Genomic DNA, 23579 nt, shown 5'->3' with positions numbered 1-23579 from the left:
TGGGTAAGTTAGATGTGTAAATAAATTATCTATGGTCATTGCATTAGTGTTTTCAAAGTACAGGGAAAGGAATGATAGTTCTGCCAAGGGAGGGGTCAAACAAGGAGGCTTCTGAGAGAAGGGGGTCCCTCTTAGGATCTTGGAAGTTACTTGGAGATCTCCTTGTGAAAGGAAAAAAAAAAAAAAAAAGGAAGAGGAGCTTTCCAAGAAAAGATGAAGTATATGAAACAGCATGGTGGGTTCTGGGAACTGGCGTCGGGGGAATGGAGAATGATGAAAAATGAAGCTGCTGAGGTCAGCCCAGGCCGCATTGTAGAATGCTGCACTCTGAGCTGATGGTGGCTTATCTGATTTAAAAATTATGAGTTTCCTTGTGCAATGTTTAACGCCGATAGAACTGTTCTGAGGCCCAGTGAGCTCATAGTTGATAAAGAGCAAGGGTGGGTCCCTGGAATGCCCAGCATGGTTCCTTGCCTGAGGTCAGTGTTTTAATATTTACTGAAATGGTGAGGACGTGGTGAACTCAGAGCTGCAGAGAAGGTGATGTCCTCTCTGAGATCCCCAGACATTGGGGTCCATGTGTTGAGAAAGCAGTCAGATTGGCCGGATGCTGCTGTAGGAGGTTCCGCAGTGAGGTGCACACTGAGAGCAGCTGCAGGGGTCTCGCTACCCAGGTAATGAGCCCTGGGGATGCCACATGGTCAGAAACATGGCTGAGAAGCAGTGGAGGGGGAAAGACGTCTGCTCCCCTGTGTTCTGTGAAAATGGTACCCTTTCAGTAATTATCGTGTATGTGTGTGTGCTGTGTGTATATGTGTGTGTGAGTATAAATATATGTTTGATTAAGTGATTAAGTTATCGGTTATCAGTGGAGATAGGAGGCAAAGGAAGGTAATTGTTTTGTGTACTTTTCCATCACCCACCGAGTGGGGTGACATTGCTCTTGACTCCAGACCTTGCTTCCCTCTGCCTGCCCCAGCCCTCTTCCAGCCCTTTCCCAACTGTCCCATGACCAGCTGGTGCTTGTGGATATGACTGCTGGATTGGTGTCACATTTCCTGTATGTTCTTTTGACTAGGGGCTAGGTTGTATCCAATCTGGGTAGTTACAAGAAGAGAGAATCCAGGGGAAAGCACCTTTGTATCCCCAACCTGCCATCTGGGGACCCACAGGTCAAGAATGTTTTCCTCCATTCCTGACCTAGGTCTTTTCTATAGTCTTGCAAAAACGGCAAGGAGGCCACATCTCCTGGCTGCCTCTAACCGCACAAGAGGAAGACAGAATCACCATCAGTAACCCAAGGCCAGACATGCTGCCTCCCTCCAGCCCTTTCACCAACCGTTCCTCTCAAAGCACCCACCACCTCTCTCCTGGGTCCGATAATTCGCTGCAGTGGCCACACGGAACTCACAGATTATGGGGTTTGTTAGGGAAGCACCAGGCTACAATTCAAGTTCAGGAAAAACGCTCAGTCTCTCTCCCAGCCCACAGTCTCTCTCCTAACAGTGAGTGTCCCTTGGTGTCTCACTCAGCAACACGTGTCTCTTTCCCAGCAGGACGTGCCTCTTTCAGGAGCACTTGTCTCTTTCAGCAGCAAGTCTTCCTCAACCAGCAGTCAGAGAGAGACTTCTTCTGCCTCTAGGAGGCCTCCTTTTGAGCCTGGTTTGTTGTTATGTGCCATCGAGTTGGACCCGACTCATAGTGACCCCTCCTTGGGTTTCTGAGGCAGTATCACTATGGAAGTAGTAGGAAATATCTTCCTTCTGAGGAGTGGCTGCTGGGTTTGAACTGCCAGCCTTCTGATTAGCATTCAAGTGCCTTAGAGTGGCCAAATCATAACAACCAATCATAACATCAGAATTCTAAGCACCTGAGAGAGAGCAGGAACCTCCCAGAACATTGCTTTGTGTTGCACCCAACAGAAATACCCCAGGTGGATAACTTTTACAATCAGGAGCTCCTCAGTTGCTCACAGCAAATTCCACCACAGAGTTTACAAAGACTTCTTGCTAGAAAAGCCACACTAAGTAATTTACTACACCGCAGGTATCATGTCACTTTCTTGGCATATCTCTCAGTCTTTGTGTCCTTATGATACCAAGATGACATTTGGAGACTTGTAACAACTAGGCAGAGCTTTATTCTGTTGTTGTTGTTAGGTGCCGTTGGGTTGGCTCTAACTCACAGTGACTCTATGCACAACAGAACAAAACACTGCCCAGTCCTGTGCCAGCCTCACAATCCTTGCTAGAGCTGAGCTCATCGTTGTGGCCACAGCGTCAGTCCATCTCGTTGAGGGCCTTCCCCTTTTCTCTTGACCCTCCACTTCACCAAGCGCGATATCCCTTCTCCAGGGAATGGTTCCTTCTGTCAGCATGACCGTAGTAGGTGAGATGAAGTCTGGCCATTCTGGCTTCAAGGAGCATTCCGACTGCACTTCTTTCAGGTCAGATTTGTTAGTTATGGCGGTTCATGGTACTTTCAGTTTTCTTCACCAACACCGCAACTCAGAAGCATCAGTTCTTCTTCAGTCTTCCTTATTCATTGCCCAGCTTCACATGTATGTGAAGCAATTGAAAATACCATGACTTGGGTTAGGCACACCTTAGTCTTCAAAGAGACATCCTTGCTCTTTAGCAAACCTGAAAACCAAAAAAGGTAACTAAAGATGGGGTCTTTTAAATTTTGCAGTCCTTTTGGGCTTTCACACAGACATAATTAATTTAGGCGTCTTCCTCCTAACACCTGAAGGTGAAGGTCTGTGATTTATCGTCTTCCCTTTCCTTTCTTTCTTCGCATTTCCCTCCACTTTCTTCTTTTTGAAAACCCTTTTTCTTATGGAGCACTATTGAAGAAGAACAAAGGAGGAGGTTTCACACTCCCAGATCTCAAAACCACAGTATATGCAGTATATACAGCCACAGTAGTCAAAACTGCCTGGTATTTGGTACAACCGCAGACACACAGACCAATGGTATAGAATTGAGAACACAAAAATAGACCTATGGTCAGCTGATCTTTGACAAAGGGGTGAAATCCATTAAATGGGGAAGAGGTTTCTGTTTAACAAGTGGTGTTGGCAAAACTGGATATCTATGTGCAGGAAAATGAAACAAGATCTGTACCTCACACCATACACAAAAATGAACTCCAAATGGATTAAAGACTTAAATGTGAAACCTTAAACTATAAAGTTCCTTGAGGAAAAAATATGGGCAAATTTAGGGGCCCTAATAAATAGCATAAATAGACTATCAAGCATAGCCCAAAATGCACAGACAGCGGAAGAGAAACTCGATGAATGAGACCTTCTAAAAGTTAAATTTTTGTGTGCTTCTAAAGAATTCTCCAAAAGAGTCAAAAGAGAACCTACAGATTGGGGAAAAAATATTTGGCAGCAACGTATCTGACAAGGGGATTTATCTCTAAAATTTATAGAAAACTCCAACACCTCAACAACAAAAAGACAAAATAATCCAGTTAAAAAAATGGGCAGAAGACATGAATAGATACTTCACCAAAGAGGATACTCAAGTGGCCAACAAACACATGAAGAAATGTTCACAATCATTAACCATTTTGTTGTTTGTTGTTCTTATGTGCCGTCAAGTCAGCCCCGACTCATAGCGACCCCTCCTTGGGTTTCCGAGGCAGTATCACTATGGAAGTAGGATTGCCCAACCTTCCTTCCGAGGAGTGGCTGGTGGGTTTGAACCATCAGCCTTCTGGTTAGCAGGCAAGTGACTTAGCCACTATGCTACCAGAGCTCATTAACCATTAGAGAGATGCAAATCAAAACAACAATGAGATACCATCTTGTCCCAGCACTAGTAGCAAAGTTCAACAAGACAGAAAATAACAAATACTGACAAGGATGTGGAGAGATTGGGACTGTCATACACTGCTGGTGGCACAGTAAAATGATACAACCACTGGGGAAAGCAGTATGGCGATTCCTTAAAAAGTTAGAAGTACCATTTGACCCAGCCATTCCATTACTAGGTACATATCCTAAAGAAGTGAGAGCCAGGACAAGGACAGATATATGCACACCCCTGTTCATTGCAGCACTATTTACAAGAGTAAATAGATGGAAACAGCCTAGGTGCCCATCAAAAGAACAGATAACCAAACTATGATACATACGCACAATGGAATCCTGTGCAACCCTAAAGAATAATGTAGAATTTGCAAAACACCACATAACATGGATGAAGTTGGAGGACATTATGCTGAGTGAAATAAGTCAGTCATAGAAGAACAAATATTTGGTGTAGTGCTTGTGGCATTTGACTGCTAACCAGAAGGCTGGTGGTTCAAACCTACCAGTCACTCCTCGGAAGGAAGGTTGGGCAGTCTACTTCTGTAGTGACACCACCTCAGAAACCCAAGGAGGGGTCCCTGTGAGTCGGATCCGACTTGATGCCAGTGCCTTGCATTTGTTTGGGTTATTACTGTAAAAAATCAAGGAAAGGTTTATATATGGAAGGAAATTTTCTTTGTTAGTTACCAGGGGTGGGAGGAGAGGGGAGGCAACACTGCTAGGTAGGTAGAGACAAGTGTTAATTTGGGTGAAGGGAAGGGCACTGTGCCAAATGTGAGTGATCAACACAGTGGCATTGAGGAAGAGGAAGATATAAAGAGGTGCATGGGAGGTACAGACAACAAAGATGAACCCTTTTGCACATAGAGTCCTGTGTATTGTCAGTGATGGCAAACATTGATCTATGGGTGGATAGATGGGTAGACAGGCTGAACTATTAGGTATATCTGTGCAGGGGCCAGTGTGCCCACGACCATGTATAGGGTTGGCAGACAGTGTTTCTACAAGTGTATTTGTATGTTCTGGAAGAAGTTCCAGGTATATAGTAGAGCTGACAAGGGACAAAGTTGTAGTCACTTCTTGGTCACAGCCAGCTACCCAGAGGGAGCAAGTGGTTGGACCTTTGAGCTCAGGACCATGGTCTTGGGACATCTAGCTCGATTGGTGTAATATACTACACAAAATCATTGTTCCACCTCCTGCTCTGGCAAGTAGCGACTGGGATCTTAAAAGCTTACAAGCAGCCATCTAGATGCAACAATAGATCTCTCCTCATCCAAAGCAAAAGGAATGAAGAAAACTAAAGATTCATGGAAACAGTCCAGGGGACTGGTATACCATGTGATCCTCAGCCTATACAACTGTGAGACCAGAAGAACTACATGGTGCCGGCTACCACTGTCAACCACTCAGAAGGGGATCTCTTTAGGAGATCCTGGATAGAGTGGGAGAACAATGTGGAACAAAACTTAAAATTATAAAAAAAAATTAAAAAAAAAAAAACAGGGACCAGGTTTGCTGGTCTGATAGAGCCTGGTGGAACTCCTGGTTCCTAGTCTATAGGTCCTAGCTGCCCTTCAGTTCTAGAATTAAACTCACTCCTGTGGCTTCTAGGAGCTCTGGTAGCATAGTGCCTAAGGCACTTGACTGCTAACCCGAAGGCTGGCGGTTCAAACCCACCAACCACTCCTTGGAAGGAAGATGGGGCAATCTACTTCCGTAGTGATACTGCCTTGGAAACCCAAGGAGGGGTCACTATGAGTCAGGGCCAACTTGATGGCACATAACAACAACAACCACCTGTGGCTTCCAGCCAAACAAAAGGCAGTCATATGAGCTAAACATTTACATTAAGTAGGAATAGAAGGGTTGTGTATGCACAAGGAGACAGCTTGGGAACCAGGAGTGCATGGGAGGGAAGGACACAGGGAAGCGGTGGCTATGGGGAGGAAGTGGGAGGAGAGCTGTTGCATCATGGGAGATCACAGTCAATGTCATGAGACAAAGTGTATGTGAACTGCTGTATAGATGAATTTGCTCTGTAAACTTTCACCCAAACCACAATAAAATTAAAAAATAAAACCCTCTTTATTATAGAAAATTTAAAACACAAAAGAGTTTATTTGTAAGTACTAGCTTCAATAGTTCTCACTCATGTGCATCTTGTATCACTTACATGCCTACTTACCACTATCCATCCACCACTATCCATCCTGAATTATTTTGTAGTAAATCCCAAACATATCACTTCATCCATAAATATTTTCTTACATATTTCTAAATGATGAAGATGTTTGTAAAATCATAATGTTTCCATTATCACACCTAAGATGTTCATATCATCAAATAACAGAATATTCAAATTACCCTGAAATCACCAATTTTTTATATTTTACATTTTTTAATCAGGATTTAAACAAGATTGCTTCACTGCAGTTGGTTAACGTCTCTAAAATTTCTTTTCCTCTGTCTCTTTGTCTTGCAGTTTGTTTACTGAAGAAACAGGATCTTTGATTCTCTTTAGCTTCACGTAGTGTGTATTTTACTGATGGCATCCTTGTTGTCTAGTTTCGCTCTGTCACTTCCTATAAGTTGGTGATGTGTCTAGATCTTTGCAGTAATCAGACTCACTTATTTCCAGCATACTTAGTAGGTGGTGGTATGAACCAGGACTTCAAACTGGTTCATTCTGGTTTGACCAGCTCCTGAAAATTTGCTTCCCACCCCAGACACACTGAATCAGAGTCTACATTTTCACAAGATCCCCAGGGGATTCTTACAGATTCTGTCAGGAGGCACTTAATGTTTAATGTCTTTGTGACGATTGACTTGTTTTCTTTTTCCGACTTCGTATTCACTTGAGCCTGGGTAGTGGTCTGGAAAATAGTGTGTGGTGTTCACCGAGTTCTTTTTGAAAGATACTACCCTTTCTGTCTACCCGTGAGCTGTTAGCATGTGTTGGTGGTTCCACTGCTTGCTGGAAGATGAATTGGCATGAACTTGGTATAGAGCAGTGTGATAGTTTCTAGTGATCATAACAGACATGTTCATTCACTCAAGAATTGTAGAGTGAGGAGAGGCTCAGAATTTAAAAAAGTCACGTAGCATATTTCAGATTGTTGCTTGGTTCCTTTGTGTATCAAGAATGCTGCTTGGTTTGGCTCAACTAGCTATGTTTGCTCATATTCTCTAGGTGTGTGTCTTCATTTAATTTTTTTTAAGATAACTTTTTTCTTCTTTCAGGATCTCATTTTGCCCAATGGTGGTACTCCAGCAGACACTTCAAGCCCAGCTTCTTCATCTTCCCTTCTCAACAGGCTTCAACTTGATGATGACATTGATGGTGAGACCAGAGATCTCTTTGTCACAGTTGATGATCCGAAGAAGCATGTGTGTACGATGGAGACCTACATCACGTATAGGATCACCACCAAAGTAGGTCCCTTCGTTATCCTCTGCCCATGATGAGTGGTCGTGGAGAATTAGAGTCCATCATTCCTGCCTTTACTCTGTCCCTCCCCTTTTACAGTGCTGTTAGCCTTTATTTTGATTTTTAAGGTGAGTGCTGATGGTGGATATGGGTTTTTGATCTAATGGATGTGTTTAAATTACTATAATTATTTAGATTACTGAATTATTATAGTCACTTATCTTAAAACAAGGGCGATACAACTAAAATCTTTCAAATTAAACATTTAATCCCTATACTTCCACTTATTTTGTATCACGATGCTATTTAATATGTCACATGTCATATTACTCTTGAAATTTATGAATCATCATATCAATCTAAAACTTTGTGATGAGACCATGATGATAATTTTATCTAAGTGGAGTTGGTGGTATGAGGAGAAAGAATAGGAGAAAGGTGGTGTTAATGTTTATTGCCTTTTCTACCTGTGTGTCGGGCAGGTAGCGGGCAGGGTGCTGGGATTTAATTGGTTAATTTTCACAGGAAGAAGGAAACTGAAGCAGAAAGTTTAAGTTAACTTGCTCCTGTTGCAAAGTAGCTAATCAGGATTCTAACTTTAATTTGTAGGACTATAAAACCTGTATTTTTAAACCAATCTTCTTTATATAATTCTACTTACAAAAGAATCATTTTATTGTAACACATCATTGTATTTTGCTTTTGAAAGTAATTTTTGAGTATTTGAAACAGTGCTGAGATTTTAGATCTAGAACAGGGTTTTGCAACCTCGGCCTTGTCGATACTTGGGAGCAAATACTTCTTTCTGTTGGGGGCTGGTTTGTTGAAGGACCTTTAGTGATATCCCTGGCTCTACTCCTAGAACCCAGTGGCATCCCCTCCCTTAGTTATGACAACCAATATCTTCAGACATTGGCAAATCTTCCTTGAAGGACAAAAATCCCACTCAGTTGAGACCATTTGATCTATTGTGAGATATCTACATTATTAGGGAGAAAATTCACATTATTACTTTGTGTTTTTGAACAAGGAATTTTAGCCAGGAAACCCTTCTATTTCTTGTTTACCACCCCCCTACACACATACACACACACACACATTATATAATACAGAAGGATTAACAGATATTTCTAAAAGTTTTAATAGGTGAGGGAGCTTTGTGGATGGTGTAAAGAGAACCCTGATGAACATCGTTTTTCTTTTACTGTGCCTTTTTGCTTTCACTGCAGAAAAAAATTCTACATTCTGAAAGTTTAGTATATTCTGTATCTGTTTAAATCCTTTGGGGAAGAAAAGCAGAGAATGAAATCCATCTAAATTTTCTTTGTCCTTTATCAGAAGGAAGTTTTATATTTAAAAAACTATACAAGTAATAGAAGTACGTCATTCTAAAAAAATGAAAGAAATAATAACAGAACAAATATGGAATAAAAAACCATGAGTTTTCTTTAATCCTTCTCATTTAGACTGTTCTTATCAAAAGCAACAGTTGCTAAAATTCAGAGTGTCCTTCTATTCCTTTTCCTTTGCATTTGTACCACACACACACAGTTAAAATGTACATAATTCACATTTCACTGGGATACTGATTTCTAACTTTCCCCTCCCCTTTGTTGTATTCTAGAAGATATTCCCACGTTCATTTGAATACATGTGGCTTTCTCTTTCAGTCTTCTGCCTAATTATTTATGCTATTATTTATGCAGTAACTTTCCTCTATGGCCATTTAAGCAGATTTTTATATTACTTCCTTGTCCCTTCGCCACCTAGTTCACATTTGGAAATTTGTCTGTGTGTGTATGTAGTTGACTCATGCATGTCTTCCCCTGTTATTACCATCGTTAAAAAAAAAACCAACCAGCCAAACAAACAAAAACACCCAGATGTTGTTGAGTCGATTCTGACTCATGGCGACCCTGTATGTTCTGGAGGGTTTTCTTGGCTGTAATCTTTATGGAAGCAGATCACCAGGCCTTTCTTTGGTGGCACCACTGGGTAGGTTTGAACTGCCAACCTTGAGGTTAATACCAAAAACCCAAACCAAACTCACTTCTGACCCATAGCGACCCACATTGAGTTTCTAAGGCTGTAAACTTCATAGCAGCAGACTGCCTCATCTTTCTTCCATAGAGCATCTGTTGGGTTCGAACCACTGACCTTTTGGTTAGCGGCCAAATGCGTTAACCACTATACCCTGAGAGCTTCATTTGAAGTTAATAGTCAATGGCAAATGCCTACTCTTCTCTAAGCATTGAGCTCAGCGCTTAGATGTATATTACTATCTCAGAGGTCCTAGGTTGATGTACATATTTCCATTCGTTTACTAGGGTCCACTTATTTTTCACCAGTCAGTGAAATGTAAAACCTGTTTGTCTTGAATTTGAGCTGTGGCAGCTAAATGGCAAGGTGACTGCCTTGCTAGCACAGCAACACCTGCTACCTTGACATTTTCCACCCCTACTTGGTTCCTCTGCCCTGCAGTTCACCCCCCAAAAAGCAAAGCCTGCAGGACTTCCGTGAACTGACTCACAGGCTGGCGTTCATACTGCAGCTCTCCACGCTGTCCAGCTCGGCCTCTCTTTCTTTCCTTAACCTTTTTTCCTCTGTGTTCATATGTCTGTCCCTCCTCCTGTGAGAGTTTGATTCTATTTAAGTCAGTAAATGTCGTAAGATAACCTTTCCCAAGTTCCAGTTCCACATACTCACTCAACTATGATGCCAACACCTTAAGATCAACCCATTGCAGAAGGGAGTTTTACTGTTCACTGTCTCTTCCACTTCTGGTCCTAAAGCCTATTTCTCATTGTGACACCAGGTTTATAGTCCTGGTATAACACTTTTGGAGCCTTCTGTTTGCAAGCCTGTCGAAGGATACGTCGGGGTGGGTGGGGATGGAAGAGAGAGAAGACAGACAGGATTCTGAACACCTGATCCTGTCCTGACACCTCCGTTTCTGCTGAGATCCTCAAGAAAAGGTACTGCTCAGAAGACAGGCTTGTACAAATGCTAGCATTGTGACTCAGCAGCTTGGACTCCCCAGTTCGAATGCAGGTTCCTGTTGACCAAAGCCAGATGGAATGCAGGACTCCTGTGCTTGAGCTAGAATGACCCTAGAGCAGACAGTGCAGGCAGAGCGTGCGCCCTTCACATCTAAGCCGTCGGCCTGCCCCTCCGGTGTGGACAGCCAGCCTCAACAGCCTCAGTCTTCTCAGGGCAAGAAGCTCCTGCCTATCTTCTCCCAGCGCCTAGAAAGTAGCATCATCATAGTAGCTAATAACTATTGAGCACTTACCATGTGCTATATTTTTTGTCAATAGAAAACCCTTTCATTTATTTATTTTATACCAGTAGTTTATGTTCACTGTCAAAAAACAAACTAAAAGCAAAAGAGCAACCAGAAATAATCATTGATAACTTTCTGATATGTATTTTTCTGTCGGTTTACCAAAAAAAAAAAGGATTTTCCACCTTTCTCCATTTCATGTAATAATTATACAAACATCTTTCTGTGCCATTAAGCACATCTTTGCACCATCATTTGTGTGACCACAATAGTGTTCTGTTGTATTGTTGTTGTTAGGTGCCGTTGAGTCACCTCCAACTCCTACTGACCCTGTGCACAGCAGAATGAAACACTGCTCAGTCCCATACCAGTGCCACGAGCCTTGCTATACTTGAGCCCATCACCACAGCAACTGTGTCAATCCATCTCATTGGGGGCCTTCCCAACTTTCCTTGACCCTCCACCTTACCAAGCATGACATCCTTCTCCAGGGAATGGTCCCTTCTGACAACATGACCAAAGTAGGTGAGACAAAGTCTGGCCGTTCTCGCCTCCAAGGAGCATTCTGGCTGCACTTCCTCCAGACAGACCTGTTAGTTCTTTTAGCAGTCCACGGTACTTTCAGCATTCTTCACCCACGCCACAGCTCAAAGCATCAACTCTTCTTCGGTCTTCCTTGTTCATTGTCCAGTTCTCACATGCATATAAGGTGATTGAAAATACCATGGCTTATGTCAGGCGCACCTTAGTCCTCAAGGAGACATCTTTGCTCTTCAGCACTTCAAAGAGGTCCTTTACAGCCAATTTGCCCAGTTCTATACATTGTCTGATGTCCTGACTGCTGCTTCCATTGGTGTTGAGTGAAGAACCAAGCAATGTGAAGTCTTTGACAACCTCAATCTTTTCTCCATTTATTGTGATGCTGCTTATAGGTCCAGTTGTGAGGATTTTTGTTTTCTTTATATTGAGCTATAATCCATACTGCAGACTGTATTCTTCAGTCTTCATCAGTAAGTACTTCAAGTCATCCTCACTTTCAGCAAGGAAAGTTGTGTCGTCAGTGTATCGGAGGTTGTTAATGATTCTTCCTCCAATCCTGATGCCACGTTTTTCTTCATATAGTCCAGATTCTTGGATTATTTGCTCAGCATACAGATTGAATAAGTATGGAAAGGCTACAACCCTGATGCACTCCCTTCTTGATTTTGAACCATGCAATGTTCCCTTTTTCTGTTTGAACAACAGCCTCCTGGTCAAGGTACAGGTTCCTCATGAGTACAATTAAGTGTTTTGGAATTCCCATTCTTCTCAGTGTTACCCATAATTTGTTATAATCCACATGATCAAATGCTTTTGCATAGTCAGTAAAACACAAGTAAACATCTTTCTGGTATTCTCTGCTTTCAGCCAATATCCAACTGACATCAGCAATGATGTCCCTCGTTTCATATCCTCTTCTGAAATTCAGCTTGCATTTTCTGAATCCAGCTTGTATTTTTGGAAGTTCTCTGTCAATATATTGCTACAACTGTTTTTGAATTTTCTTCAGTAAGATTTTACTTGTGTATGATATCAATGATATTGTTTGATAATTACCACATTCTGTGGGATCACCTTTCTTCGGAATAGGTACAAATATGGATCTCTTCCAGTCAGTTGGTCAGGTAGCTGTTTCCCAAATCTCTTGGCATAGCCAAATGAATGCCTCCAGTGGGGCATCCGTTTGTTGAAACATCTCAGTGGGTTTTCCGTCAATTCCTGGAGTCTTGTTCTTCGCCAATTCCTTCAGTGCAGCTTCGACTTTTTCCTTCAATACCATTGGTTCTTGATCATATGGCACCTCCTGAAATGCATGAAGATCAACCAGTTCTTTCCGGCACAGTGACTCTGTGTATTCCTTCCATCTTCTTTTGATGCTTCCTGCATCATTCAGTATTTTCCCTGTAGAATCTTTCTGTTGTACAGATAAGCTAAATATTTCAAATTTGTTATCAGTTAATCCTGACATGATAAAGTAGCTACTGGTGCTGTTGTTACTTATAAAATGAGGAAATGAAAGCACAAGGAAATTAAGAAAATTACTCAAGGACATGCACCTGCTATGTGATGAAGCTAAGACTTGACTCAAGTCTGTCTAATTCCAGAGTTCATGCCCTTAATAATTGTACTATACTTTCAAAGAACATGTTGTCTAGGAGAGGGGTGGCTCTCACTCCCAGCATGTGGTCTGGTACCTGACCTGGCTCTTAAATCTGTGGCTGATGTGAAGCAGAGAGGAGCCTTCAACTACTGGCAGAGGCCAGCCTCCTCTTGTCTTACCCCTTCACCCATCAGTCATCACCAAGTCTCATGTCCTGACTAGTTCTTTTCAAATGCCTCAGTGGTCAGCAGAGTCCAAATGCTGCTCAAAGGTCAAGTTAGATACAACGATTGCAAAGTGAAAATTAGATTTAATGATAAAAATGTTATTGATGACTAAAGGAGCATAGCATAGTGCCTAAGGCACTTGACTGCTCACCAGAAGGCTGGCGGTTCAAACCCTCCAGCCACTCCTCGGAAGGAAGGTTGGGCAATCCTACTTCCGTAGTGATACTGCCTCGGAAACCCAAGGAGGGGTCGCTATGAGTCGGGGCCGACTCGATGGCAGGCAACAACAACAACAACAACAACAAAGTGAGAGCAGTTTCATTGGTGTGGCACACAGAAGGTTCAGTAGTTTGCAATAGGTTAGAATGAGTGAGAGGAAAGAAAGAGAAGACAGCATGAGTGTGTGCAGTTTGGCATTGAAGGCAAGACCAGAAAGTGCAGTCACTGGCTGGGGATGTGGTTGGAGGGGGAGGGATTGTTGTTTGTATTTTAGGATAGAGGAGATTTGAGCAGGTTGGTGTCAAATGGACAGTGTTGATAGGTGACTTTAGGTTGAAGATTGATGAGTAGGGTCCAAGCCATTAAGAAGATGGATGAAGATAGTGCCCAAGCCAGACAAAGAGGGATTGGCCTGTGATGGGGAGGAGTGCTTTTTCCATTGTTTTATGGTGAAAAAGGGAAATGTGTCAGTTTTATGGCAGGAAGTTGTGGGGTTCTTTGCTTGTAGCTGTTTTCTCTGCAAATAGATGGCAAAGTCTTGGACTCAGCATTACGCACTGCCACTGCCATTGAGTTGATTCCAGCTCATAGCAATCCCCACTAGGTTTCCAACGCTGTAAATCTTTACGGAAGGAGATTGTCTCGTCTTCCGCCCATGGAGCAGCTGGTGGGTGCTGACCTTCTAGTTCGCAGCCACCTGCCTTACCCACTCTGCCACCAGAGTGTCTTACTAAGTATTAAGAGGAGGTTTTCAAAAACTTTTACAGGCTTTTTAATGCCTGATAAAGAAATGAGGGAGAGAGTTGATAGGGAAGTGCAAAGAGTGTTTGGCAGTGTTGAAGGTCCTGTTGTACATCTGGATTTTTTGTGTCAGGCTTTGTGTTTGCCTGGTTTTGGGTTTCTTCCAGCAGTGCTCACACCCTCAGATCTAGTGCAGTCAGAAGTGATGGTTACATTTCGCTGGAGTAGGGAGGGGGCATTTAGGATATTGGTGTGAAGGAATTGAAGTGATAGGTCGTGGAGGTGATGCTGAATAGGGAGGGAAGGAAAGACAGAAACGGACAGAATATGAAGGAATTTAAGTCTCAACAGGCTGAAAGCCAAAGGTATTGGAAGTGGGAGAGTGTGAGTTACAGGAGGTGCTGGCTAGAGTGTGTGTGTGCTTTTCTTCCTTTTTTTTTCTTTTGTTTCAGTTTCCACAGATACCAGAAAACAGATGTAAACCGATTTAGTACCTTACTTTCCTGTGTACATTATACCCTGAATATTCGCAGAGGAAAAATTTACTACAGACTCATAGTTGGAATTTTATTGATCTGTGTATTTTATGAGTAACCGAGTGGGCTTCACTCCGGAAATTCACAGTGATGCCTGTGGCCCAGTTCTAGCAAGTGCACCGCACTCCCCGCTGCGTTTTGTAGCCTCATTCCTGGTCCTTGTCTCTCTCACTGCCTTGTTTTCCTGTCTCTTTCTCACCTACTTCTAATTTATGTCATTTAGTCATATTTTATGTATCACTATATGTTTTCTAGAACAAGTTGTGATAAAAATCAGTAAAATAAACACCCTTTTGTTCCATGATGATTTTTACATCAAACAAGCTTTCACCGCTGTATTAAATCCCCTAGGTTCTCAAAGGAGCTTTAAAAAAATTAGACTGTTACATGAGAATTACATGAGAATGGTAGAAATCTGGAAATAAGGATGAGCTTATAAAGGACAATAATCATTATTATCACTTCTCAATTTTTCTTCTAGTCTTTTACATCCAGATTTTTAATGTAAATGAAATCACAATGTATAATTAATTTTTTAACTTGCTATTTTCCCTCATTCTATGTTGAAGTATTTTTGGCATTAAAACTGTCTTGTAGACACCATTATGGTAACTATAGAATAAATAGGCCCTAATTTCCTTAACAGGTTTTTATTGTTTGAGATTTAGGTTGCTTTGACTCTCCTGCTATTTTAAATAATGTTGCAGTGACCATCATAATACAGATAGATAGTTTGGCCACAGTTTTAAGAGATTGTCTTCAAATGATAGTTATTAAAAATAGATTCCATTAGTTAAAATAGATTCCTACAAGTAGAATAGCAAGGGTTAAAGACAAATGTAAAACATAAAGCCACTATTAAAGAGAATGTGAGTAAAGGTGAATATTTTTAAAATCCTGCACTATGGATGGCCGCCTTATTGATGACACCAAAAGTGGCAACATAAAGAGGAAAAAATGGGAGCAATTGGCTACATAAGAATTGCATTTTATGTATCAGAAAAGCCATTTGGCACTTATATGATAGGCCGATAGCTAAAGAGCTTTCACAGAAGAAAATGACCTGACAGTTTTGAAAAAGGCACAAAAGAAGAAAAACACATGACCTGCGAACATTTGAAAGGATGTTCAGCCTCAGTTGTCATTAAAGAAATAAAAGAAAAATGATGTATTTTTATTAGTCTATGAAAGATAGCTAGATAGTTGATGAGAATCTGGTGAGACTGATATTTTCTGGAAAATACCAGTAGTTTTCAGTTTTTCAGTGAACGCTATATATATTCTTTCTTCTTTAATGTTTTTGTCATCTTGTTTATTTTTTTACTTGTTGGAATTTGTATTGTCGTTTAGGAGCTCTGGTAGCATAGTGCCTAAGGCAGTTGACTGCTAACCAGAAGGCTGGTGGTTCAAACCCACCAGCCACCCCTCGGAAGGAAGATGGGGCATTCTGCTTCCATAATGATGTTGTTGTTGTTGTTGTTATGTGCCTTTGAGTCGGAACCGACACATAGCACCCCTCCTTGGGTTTCTGAGGCAGTATCACTGCGGTAGTAGATCGCCCAACCTTCCTTCCAAGGAGTAGCTGGTGGGTGTGAACCGCCAGCCTTCTGGTGAGCAGTCAAGTGCCTTAGGCACTATGCTACCAGAGCTCATAGAGACTAGGATTTACAATGCATCACAGAATGGAGAACGATGGCTAGAAGGGCCATGTTAAGCAGTTCATGCAGAGGGGTTCCTCCAGAATCTGTCAGTCCAGTAAGTCTGCTCTTTTTTGTGATTTTGGGTTTTGCTCTGAATTTCTTTTCTCCTTCTGTCCAGGATCTTCTAGTGATCTGATCAGAGTGGTTTGTAGTGGTAACCGGGCACCGTTAACTTCTGATTTCAGGAGAGTGGAGGTTGTGGTTCACATGGTCCGTTAGTCCTTTAGACGAAATTGTTTCCTTGAGTCTTTGATTGTCTTCGCTCCTCTTTTCTCCAAACCCAAAAAAACCAAACTCACTGCTGTCAAGTTGGTTCTGACTCATAACGACCTCTCCTTGGGTTTCCAAGGCAATTATCTCTATGGAAGTAAATTGCCCAGTCTTCCTTCTGAGGAGTGGCTGGTGGGTTTGAACCACCAGCCTTCTGGTTAGCGGTCAGATGCCTTAGGCACTGCGCCACCAGAGCTCCCCTCTTGCTCTGCTCCAGACAGGGAGAAAATCCATTGTTGTACTTTAGATGGTGGCTCGCAAGCTTTGAAGACCCCAGTTGCTACTCACCAAAGCAGGATGCAGAACAGTTTTGTCTTTGTGGACTAAGTTATGCCAATTGATCTAGATATCCTCAAGACTGTGGTGCTAAGCCCCCAAGCCCAGTGCCTCATTCGCTCCAGGTGTTAGACTATAGTGAAGAAGTTTTCAGAACTTTGCTCCATTTGCTCTGCTACCTCCTCGGATATATTGGTTACGTATACTCTTTTATCCAGTAATTCTGTCTTTAGGAATTCAAGGGAATTACCAGACAAGTGCACAAAGATGTATGTACAGTAATATTTATTGTAGCATTATTTAGTGAAAAAGTGGAAGCAACAAGTGCAGATGGTTTGATACATAGTATTCCATGGAATGGATGTGCCATAATGTATTAAAAATGATACATAGGTCTGAACTTACTGGCATAGAAAGATGTCCAGGATATATTCAAGAGATACAGAAAATAGGAGTGAATGAGTGAATACACATAGAAAAAAATACAAAAAGCTATAAATCATAATGTCAATTACATTTTTCTCTACTTAGAGTACCTGTGACTGATCTTTTACTTTATTTTTCCTGAAGTGTCACAATATGTATAACCTGAAAAAATGGGAAAAAACCCAGTTCCCCAAAACTGAAATTCAATTTGGGGCAAAAATAAAACTTGTGTTACATTATGCTGCTTTTTGTAGTTACCAAATATTGATTTCAGAGTTAGAGTGGAAATGTCCGTCATCTACTGTTTATGAAATGGATTTGAAAACGCATAATAGAAGTTATCAATGATGATCATGTAACATTTAGGAAGGCAAAAAGTAGATTCCCCACCAATTCCATTCACAATGAAAATGAGTTGCTTTCATCTGTCACCTTTCAAAATGTGCCCTGTGTGGACCCACAATCACCAGGTCTCTGAAGAAGCTTGGTTGGGTTCTTGAAGAATGTCTCTGTTATGGGTGGACACCAAGGTTCCCAGAGGCCCCGCAGCGTTGCAGTGATGAGGTGTCCGTGCTGGGGCTGTTGAGTGGAGTTCCTTTCACTCTGCCAGTTCTACCTGGCCCAGAGCTTTCCATCACCCAGTGCCTGAAACTTGGTCAGCAGTAATTTGTTCTTTGGAATTAAATATGGTCTATTCCCCCTCCCCCTCCAATTTTATAATCCCAATTCCCTAATAAGTAATAAATCACAAATACTTAAATTGAATGAACGTCCCAAAATCACTGGAATCCACCCCATCATGCCCCAGTCATAGAGGAGGGTTGTGTTTGATGGATGTAAGGTGGTGCATGAGACCTTGAAAGGGGAAAATTTCAGAAAGTGTAGTCGGGAGTCAGGCCAAGACAGAGTAAACACGGTTTTGCTTGAACAGTGACCACATCCTGGGATCATGTTGATGCCAAAGCTGTTGACAACTTTTTTAAATGGATGACTCTTACGTGCCTTTAAGAATTTTTTGGTGTTGTGAAATAAAAGAGACTTTTAACTTGAAAATACGAATTTACGATATGTTGCTTTAACCATTTTTATCTTTAATTTCTGAGACCAGTGACTATCATACAATTGGTACTTTCCTGGGGAAATGTGGGTTATCTGAGACCTAATTTTAGTTTGGGTGGATTAACGTGTAAAAATCTTATGTTGGTATAAAATCAATTTACTTTTATTTAATTTTGTTTTTCTTTATTAAAACGCCACAGTCACATTTCAGAAAACTTCAGAAATTCGGGAAAGGAAATGGGATTATTAATATTTTCCTGCCACACAATGGTATTTTGGTATCCTATCCTTCCAGATTTTTTCTTATGCCTCTAAGTGCAATGTAGTCTTAAGGTTATGGTTCTGGCAGAGTATGGCAGATTAGGCAAACACACCTTTGTTTTCCGCTAATCTGACTCCTCAATGATCACTGATCTGGTCTGTCTGCTTTTTGTTTGTTTGTTTTCCCTCTGCCTCTGGCAGAATTCATTGCAGCTCCTGTAGTAGAAGGAGGAGCCTTCATTTCTTTGCATAGATTCCGAGCCTGATTCAGTAGTAATATTCCTAGTGGAATTACTCCAGTAAAAGAACCTCTCAGTGTTAAGCTTGGAGGAAATGAATCAAAATGTTTCTAAACACAGTATCAAAAGATAGTAGAATTCCATTTCCTAAGGGTAAAGGTAGCATAGTGGCTAAGGCACTTGACTGCTAACCAGAAGGCTGGCGGTTCAAACCCACCAGCCACTCCTCAGAAGGAAGGTTGGGCAATCTACTTCCGTAGTGATACTGCCTCGGAAACCCAAGAAGGGGTCGCTGTGATTCAGGGCTGACTCAATGGCACATAACAACAACAACAACAACAAGGGTAAGGGGGGAAACAAAACAGAAAACCAACAACTGGGTGTTTTAATTCGACATCCTTGAATTTGTAACTGGCCTCCGTGGCCAGGATCCTTATTCCCTTCATTCTGTGTTGGTAAACTCTGCCATTTGGCTGGTGTGTTTGATGGAAGGAAAGTGTCGTCTTGCCCAGTGTGGGTATTCTGAGAGTGCGTTTTTTTCCTGCTCTTCAGCCAAGATACACTGCTATTCCCCTTTGCTGATTTCTTTTCCACTCTTCTCATTTGCAGAGCACTCGGGTGGAGTTTGACCTGCCAGAGTATTCTGTGCGGCGAAGATACCAGGATTTTGACTGGTTGAGGAGTAAACTGGAGGAGTCCCAGCCCACTCATCTCATTCCCGTAGGTAGTAAGCCATGACCGCTTGTTCCCTTCTTTGGCTTCAACTTTCCAGAGAATGTCCGCTGACCTTTCACCCTTAGATTATGGGTAAACTCCACCTTACATTCTATACCAAACTGATCTATGAGATGTATGTGGGACGTTTTATGTTGATGGACACTGTGTGGTGGTATTTCAGCTTTTCGGTTTTGATTTCTGATGTAAAATATTCTAGATGTAAAAATATCCTACCTTCTTGGAGGTAAGGTAGCTTGATACATTTATCACTTTCATTATGACAGTTAAATTTTTGAGATAGGGATTGTCCTAGTTCTCATTTGTGTCTTTTTAAAAATTGAAGCTTAAAGACATAAGGTTTACTGAAGCTGTCTGTGTCTCTCCTCATTATCTTAGGGCTCAGATAGCTGCCACCAGGCGAGTGCGGCCTCTGATAATTAATGCTTGGCTGGGCCTTCTTGAGGCCTGGGTAACTCAGGGAGCAGGAATCTAGCACACAGTCCAGTCAGCCACGGTTTTTCATTTAAAAAACCCCTCCTAACCCTGTTTATTCAAATTTTATAACATTTAGTCGTTACTTATCTGCCCATAGATATTTTCTTAACAGGACTAGAACAACTGAATATTAAAAGAATACTGCATCACCATGTATATTGAGTGCTTCTCTGACTGCTTTCCTATTAGTAGAAATAATAACTGTTCAGACCCCAAAGTTTCTCTGGGTTTGGGAGGCTTTGGGATGGTTAGGGCCATGAAATTCTTCAGAGGGGCTGGATCTTGCAGTATGAGCCGCGGTCGGATGGTAACTTGGCACTGCCAGTTTTCCTGTTACTTCGGCGCCCTCCAGCCCTCCATTCAGTCTCATGGCTGGGAGAGGCTGCGCACGCTGTGTGCGGTTTTCTTGTTTTTCTCACGGCAGCTGCGGCCACGTTGTCGGTGTGATGGAAGTGATAGGCTGGCCTGCACCTCTGCTCTTCTCAGGTAACCTCCTGTTTTTCTTCCCTCACCCCTTCTGCTCTTCAAGCCTGAGGTTTTGCTGGTCTCTCTCTCCTCCTCATTTAAAAACATACCTGGAGCGGGAGCAAGAGTTCTTGAGCAGTTGGAATTATTCCTTACAGCAGAATTTTAATTTGACAAAATTGGCAGCTAGTGAATTTTTATTTTTTAAAATAAGCTTTTAATTGTAGAATAGTTTTAGTTTGCAGAATTACTGTAAAGATAGTACAGAGAGTTTTCACATACCCCACGCTCAGTTTCTCTTATGAACATCTTATATAACACCTTACGTTTCTGGCGTGGTACATTGGCCACAGATACTGATACGTTATTTTTAACCTGTGTTTGTCCCCGACATCCATTCCCGACTTGCAGGGTCCCATCCAGGGGGCCATGTTACATTTAGTCATTTTGTCTTCTTAGGCTCTTTCTGGTTGTGACAGTTTCTCACACTTTCCTTGTTTTTGATGACCTCAACAGTTTTAAGGAGCTCTGGTGGCATAGTGCCTCAGGCATTTGACTGCTAACCAGAAGGCTGGTGGTTCAAACCCACCAGCCACTCCTCAGAAGGAAGGTTGGGCGATCTACTTGTATAGTGATACCTCCTCAGAAACCCAAGGAGGGGTCGCTATGAGTTGGATCAGACTCTACGGCAGTGGGTTTAGTTGAGTCAGTTCTGAAAGAGTGCTGGTGGTGTAGTGGTTAAGGCATTGGCTTTCAACCCAGAGGTCAGTGGTTTGAACCCACCAGCTGCTTTGCAAAAGAAAGATGAGGCAATCTGCTTCTGTAAAGATTTATAGCCTTGGAAGCCCAATGGGGGTCCCTGTGAATCAGAGTAGACTTGATGGCAGTGAGAGAGTCTGTTCTGAGGGACATGTTGAAGTTGTCAAGTGGAATTTTTGTGCTATTTTTTCTCATGATTCGATAGGAGTAATGTGTTTTTCAGAAGGCCAATCACAGAGGTAAAGTGCCATTCGTACCTATGTTAAGGGTACATTGATCACTGCTTATGGTAACTTTGATCACCTCACTTGAACTAGTGTTTGTCAGGTTTCTCTACTGTACAGTTACTTTTTTTCTTTTCTTTCCACACTGTACTCTCTGAAAGGAAGTGACTCTTGAGGCACAGGTCACCCTTAGGGAGTGTGGAGTTACGCTGTACCTCCTGGCAGCTAGTGAATCTGCCGTGACACTTAAATATGAAGAGTTAGACAGTGACACCTGCTGGTGCAACTCAGCCTCACTCTTCGTTCGGAACTCAGCCTCGCTCTTCGTTCGGCACTATGAAGCCACAACGGAGAGAGAAAGGGAGTTTCCAGAATTTCCTAAGTGGACCAGGTTATCTTTAAGTGCATTTCCTATAGTCTGGGCGGAAAGAGTAGGAATGTTCTTCAGAAGCCAGTGGACACTTAAGTTTCTTTGTAAAATCATGGTATTCTCATAGCAGGACGCGGGGCGGGCGGGAACGAGGATCATAGTGCAGGAGAGCATCTCTGATTCAGACGTGGAAGCCAAGCCAGGAACCAGCCATTTTTTCCCTCTACAGAAAGTCATTTTACAACAAGTTTACTGAGAGGTGTCTGTCTGTTAGTCTTTGTGCTAGGGCTGGTGGGTGTTTTTTGGGAAGAACAGAGGGTGGAGGTGTGAAGCGTTATAAGCCAGACAAGTACCTTGGGGTACTTTGAGTGGAGACCCAGTAAACGTGCAAGGTAATTATTTAACTTTTCATTTCTTTTTCAAAACAGACTTACTGAGATATAATTCACATACTATTCCATTCACCTGTTTAAAGTGTGTGATTCAGAGGCTTTTATTGTATCTGTAGAGCTGTGCAACCATTGTCACATTCTGTTTTAGAACCTTGTCATCACCACATAAAGAAATCCTGTACCTCCTAGCAATCTCTCCACGAATTCCCTATCTGCCCCAGTGTCTGGAAACTGCTCATCTACTTAGTGTCTCTGTGGATTTGCCTGTTCTGGGCATTGCGGATAAATGGCATTGTACACTGTGACCCTTTGTGACTGGGCTTGTTAATTTAGCCTCATGTTTTCAGGGCTCATCCACTTTGTGGTATGTCTCAGTACTTCACTCCCTTTTATCGTCAAGTAGTATTTCATTGTCTGGGTGTACTACCTTTGTTTATCAGTTCATCAGCTCATGGACATTTGTGTTGCTTCATCCTGTGAACACTCTGGTATAAATTTTGTGTAGATAAATGGTCTCATTTTTCTCCAGTGTTATATAAAGGAGCCTTCTGAGGAACTGCCAAACTGTTTTCCAAAGGGGCTGCACCGTTGTTTGTTCCTACCAGCAGTACGAGGGATCCCGTTTCTCCACATCCTCACCAGCGTTGCTTATTATCTCTTTTTGATCATAGCCTTAGTGGTTGTGAGAAGGAGCCCTGGTGGTGCAGTGGTTAGGCACTTAGCCACTAACCAGAAGGTTGGTGGTTTGAACCCACCAGCTGCTCTGCAGGAGAAAGATGTGACGTTCTGCTTCCATAGAGATGATAGCCTTGGAAACCAGTCCCGGCAGTTCTGCTCTGTCCTATAGGATTGCTGTGAATCAACAGCAACTCCACAGCAACCAGTTGGTTTAGGTTTTTTTTTTAATACATTTTATGAAATACAATTTATGTACCATTAAATACACAAAACTAAAGTGACATGAGTCAGTGCTTTTTTTTTTTTTTTTTTTTTTGCAGTGTTCATCCCCTCCCCTCCCATCCCTGATAACCAGCAAAGAAAGTTTCCTTCCATGTATCCCTGTAGTTGTGTATTTTTAGTGTTTGTGTGGTGGTATCTTCTTGTTTTGATGTGCATTTCCCTAGTGGCTAATGACAATAACAACAGTGGCTAATGACGGTTAAGCATCTTTTCCTGTGTGTTGGTCACTTGTGTATCTTCATTGGAGAAATATCTAGTCAGATCCTTTGCCTGTTTTTCATTGGATTATTTGTCGTTTTATTTCTGAATTTGTAATAATTTATTCTAAATACAAGTCCCTTATCAGGTATATGATTTGCAAATATTTTCTCCCATTCAGTCTTCTTAGTTTCGCTTGCTTGTTTAGTCTCTTTTATATCTCAAAAGAGATAGATTCAAGACACACCCTTCACTAATCCTATCTCTTTAACCTAACAGAGACCACCCATTCCCAAACAGAATCATGACCACAGGCATAAAGGTTAGAATTTACAACACATAATTTTTAGGACACGATTGCATCTATAA

The 23579-nt window shown here is 41.9% G+C and overlaps 1 protein-coding gene across 1 annotated transcript in view; it reads left to right on the top strand.

The window, feature by feature from the left end:
• SNX30 (sorting nexin family member 30) overlaps positions 1-23579 on the top strand; it is a 139415-nt gene that overhangs the window by 55395 nt on the left and 60441 nt on the right. Inside the window, exons 2-3 of the mRNA XM_007936707.1 lie at positions 7067-7258; positions 19240-19350. Coding sequence (XP_007934898.1) covers positions 7067-7258; positions 19240-19350 — 303 coding nt within the window. The remainder of the gene's footprint in view (positions 1-7066; positions 7259-19239; positions 19351-23579) is intronic.

This window comes from Orycteropus afer, unplaced genomic scaffold (genome assembly GCF_000298275.1).
Source record: "Orycteropus afer afer isolate SDZICR_OR568_19922 unplaced genomic scaffold, OryAfe1.0 scaffold00037, whole genome shotgun sequence".
Lineage (NCBI taxonomy): Eukaryota > Metazoa > Chordata > Mammalia > Tubulidentata > Orycteropodidae > Orycteropus > Orycteropus afer.
Note: the sequence above shows the minus strand (reverse complement) of the source record. Positions and strands in the feature narration are given on the sequence as shown.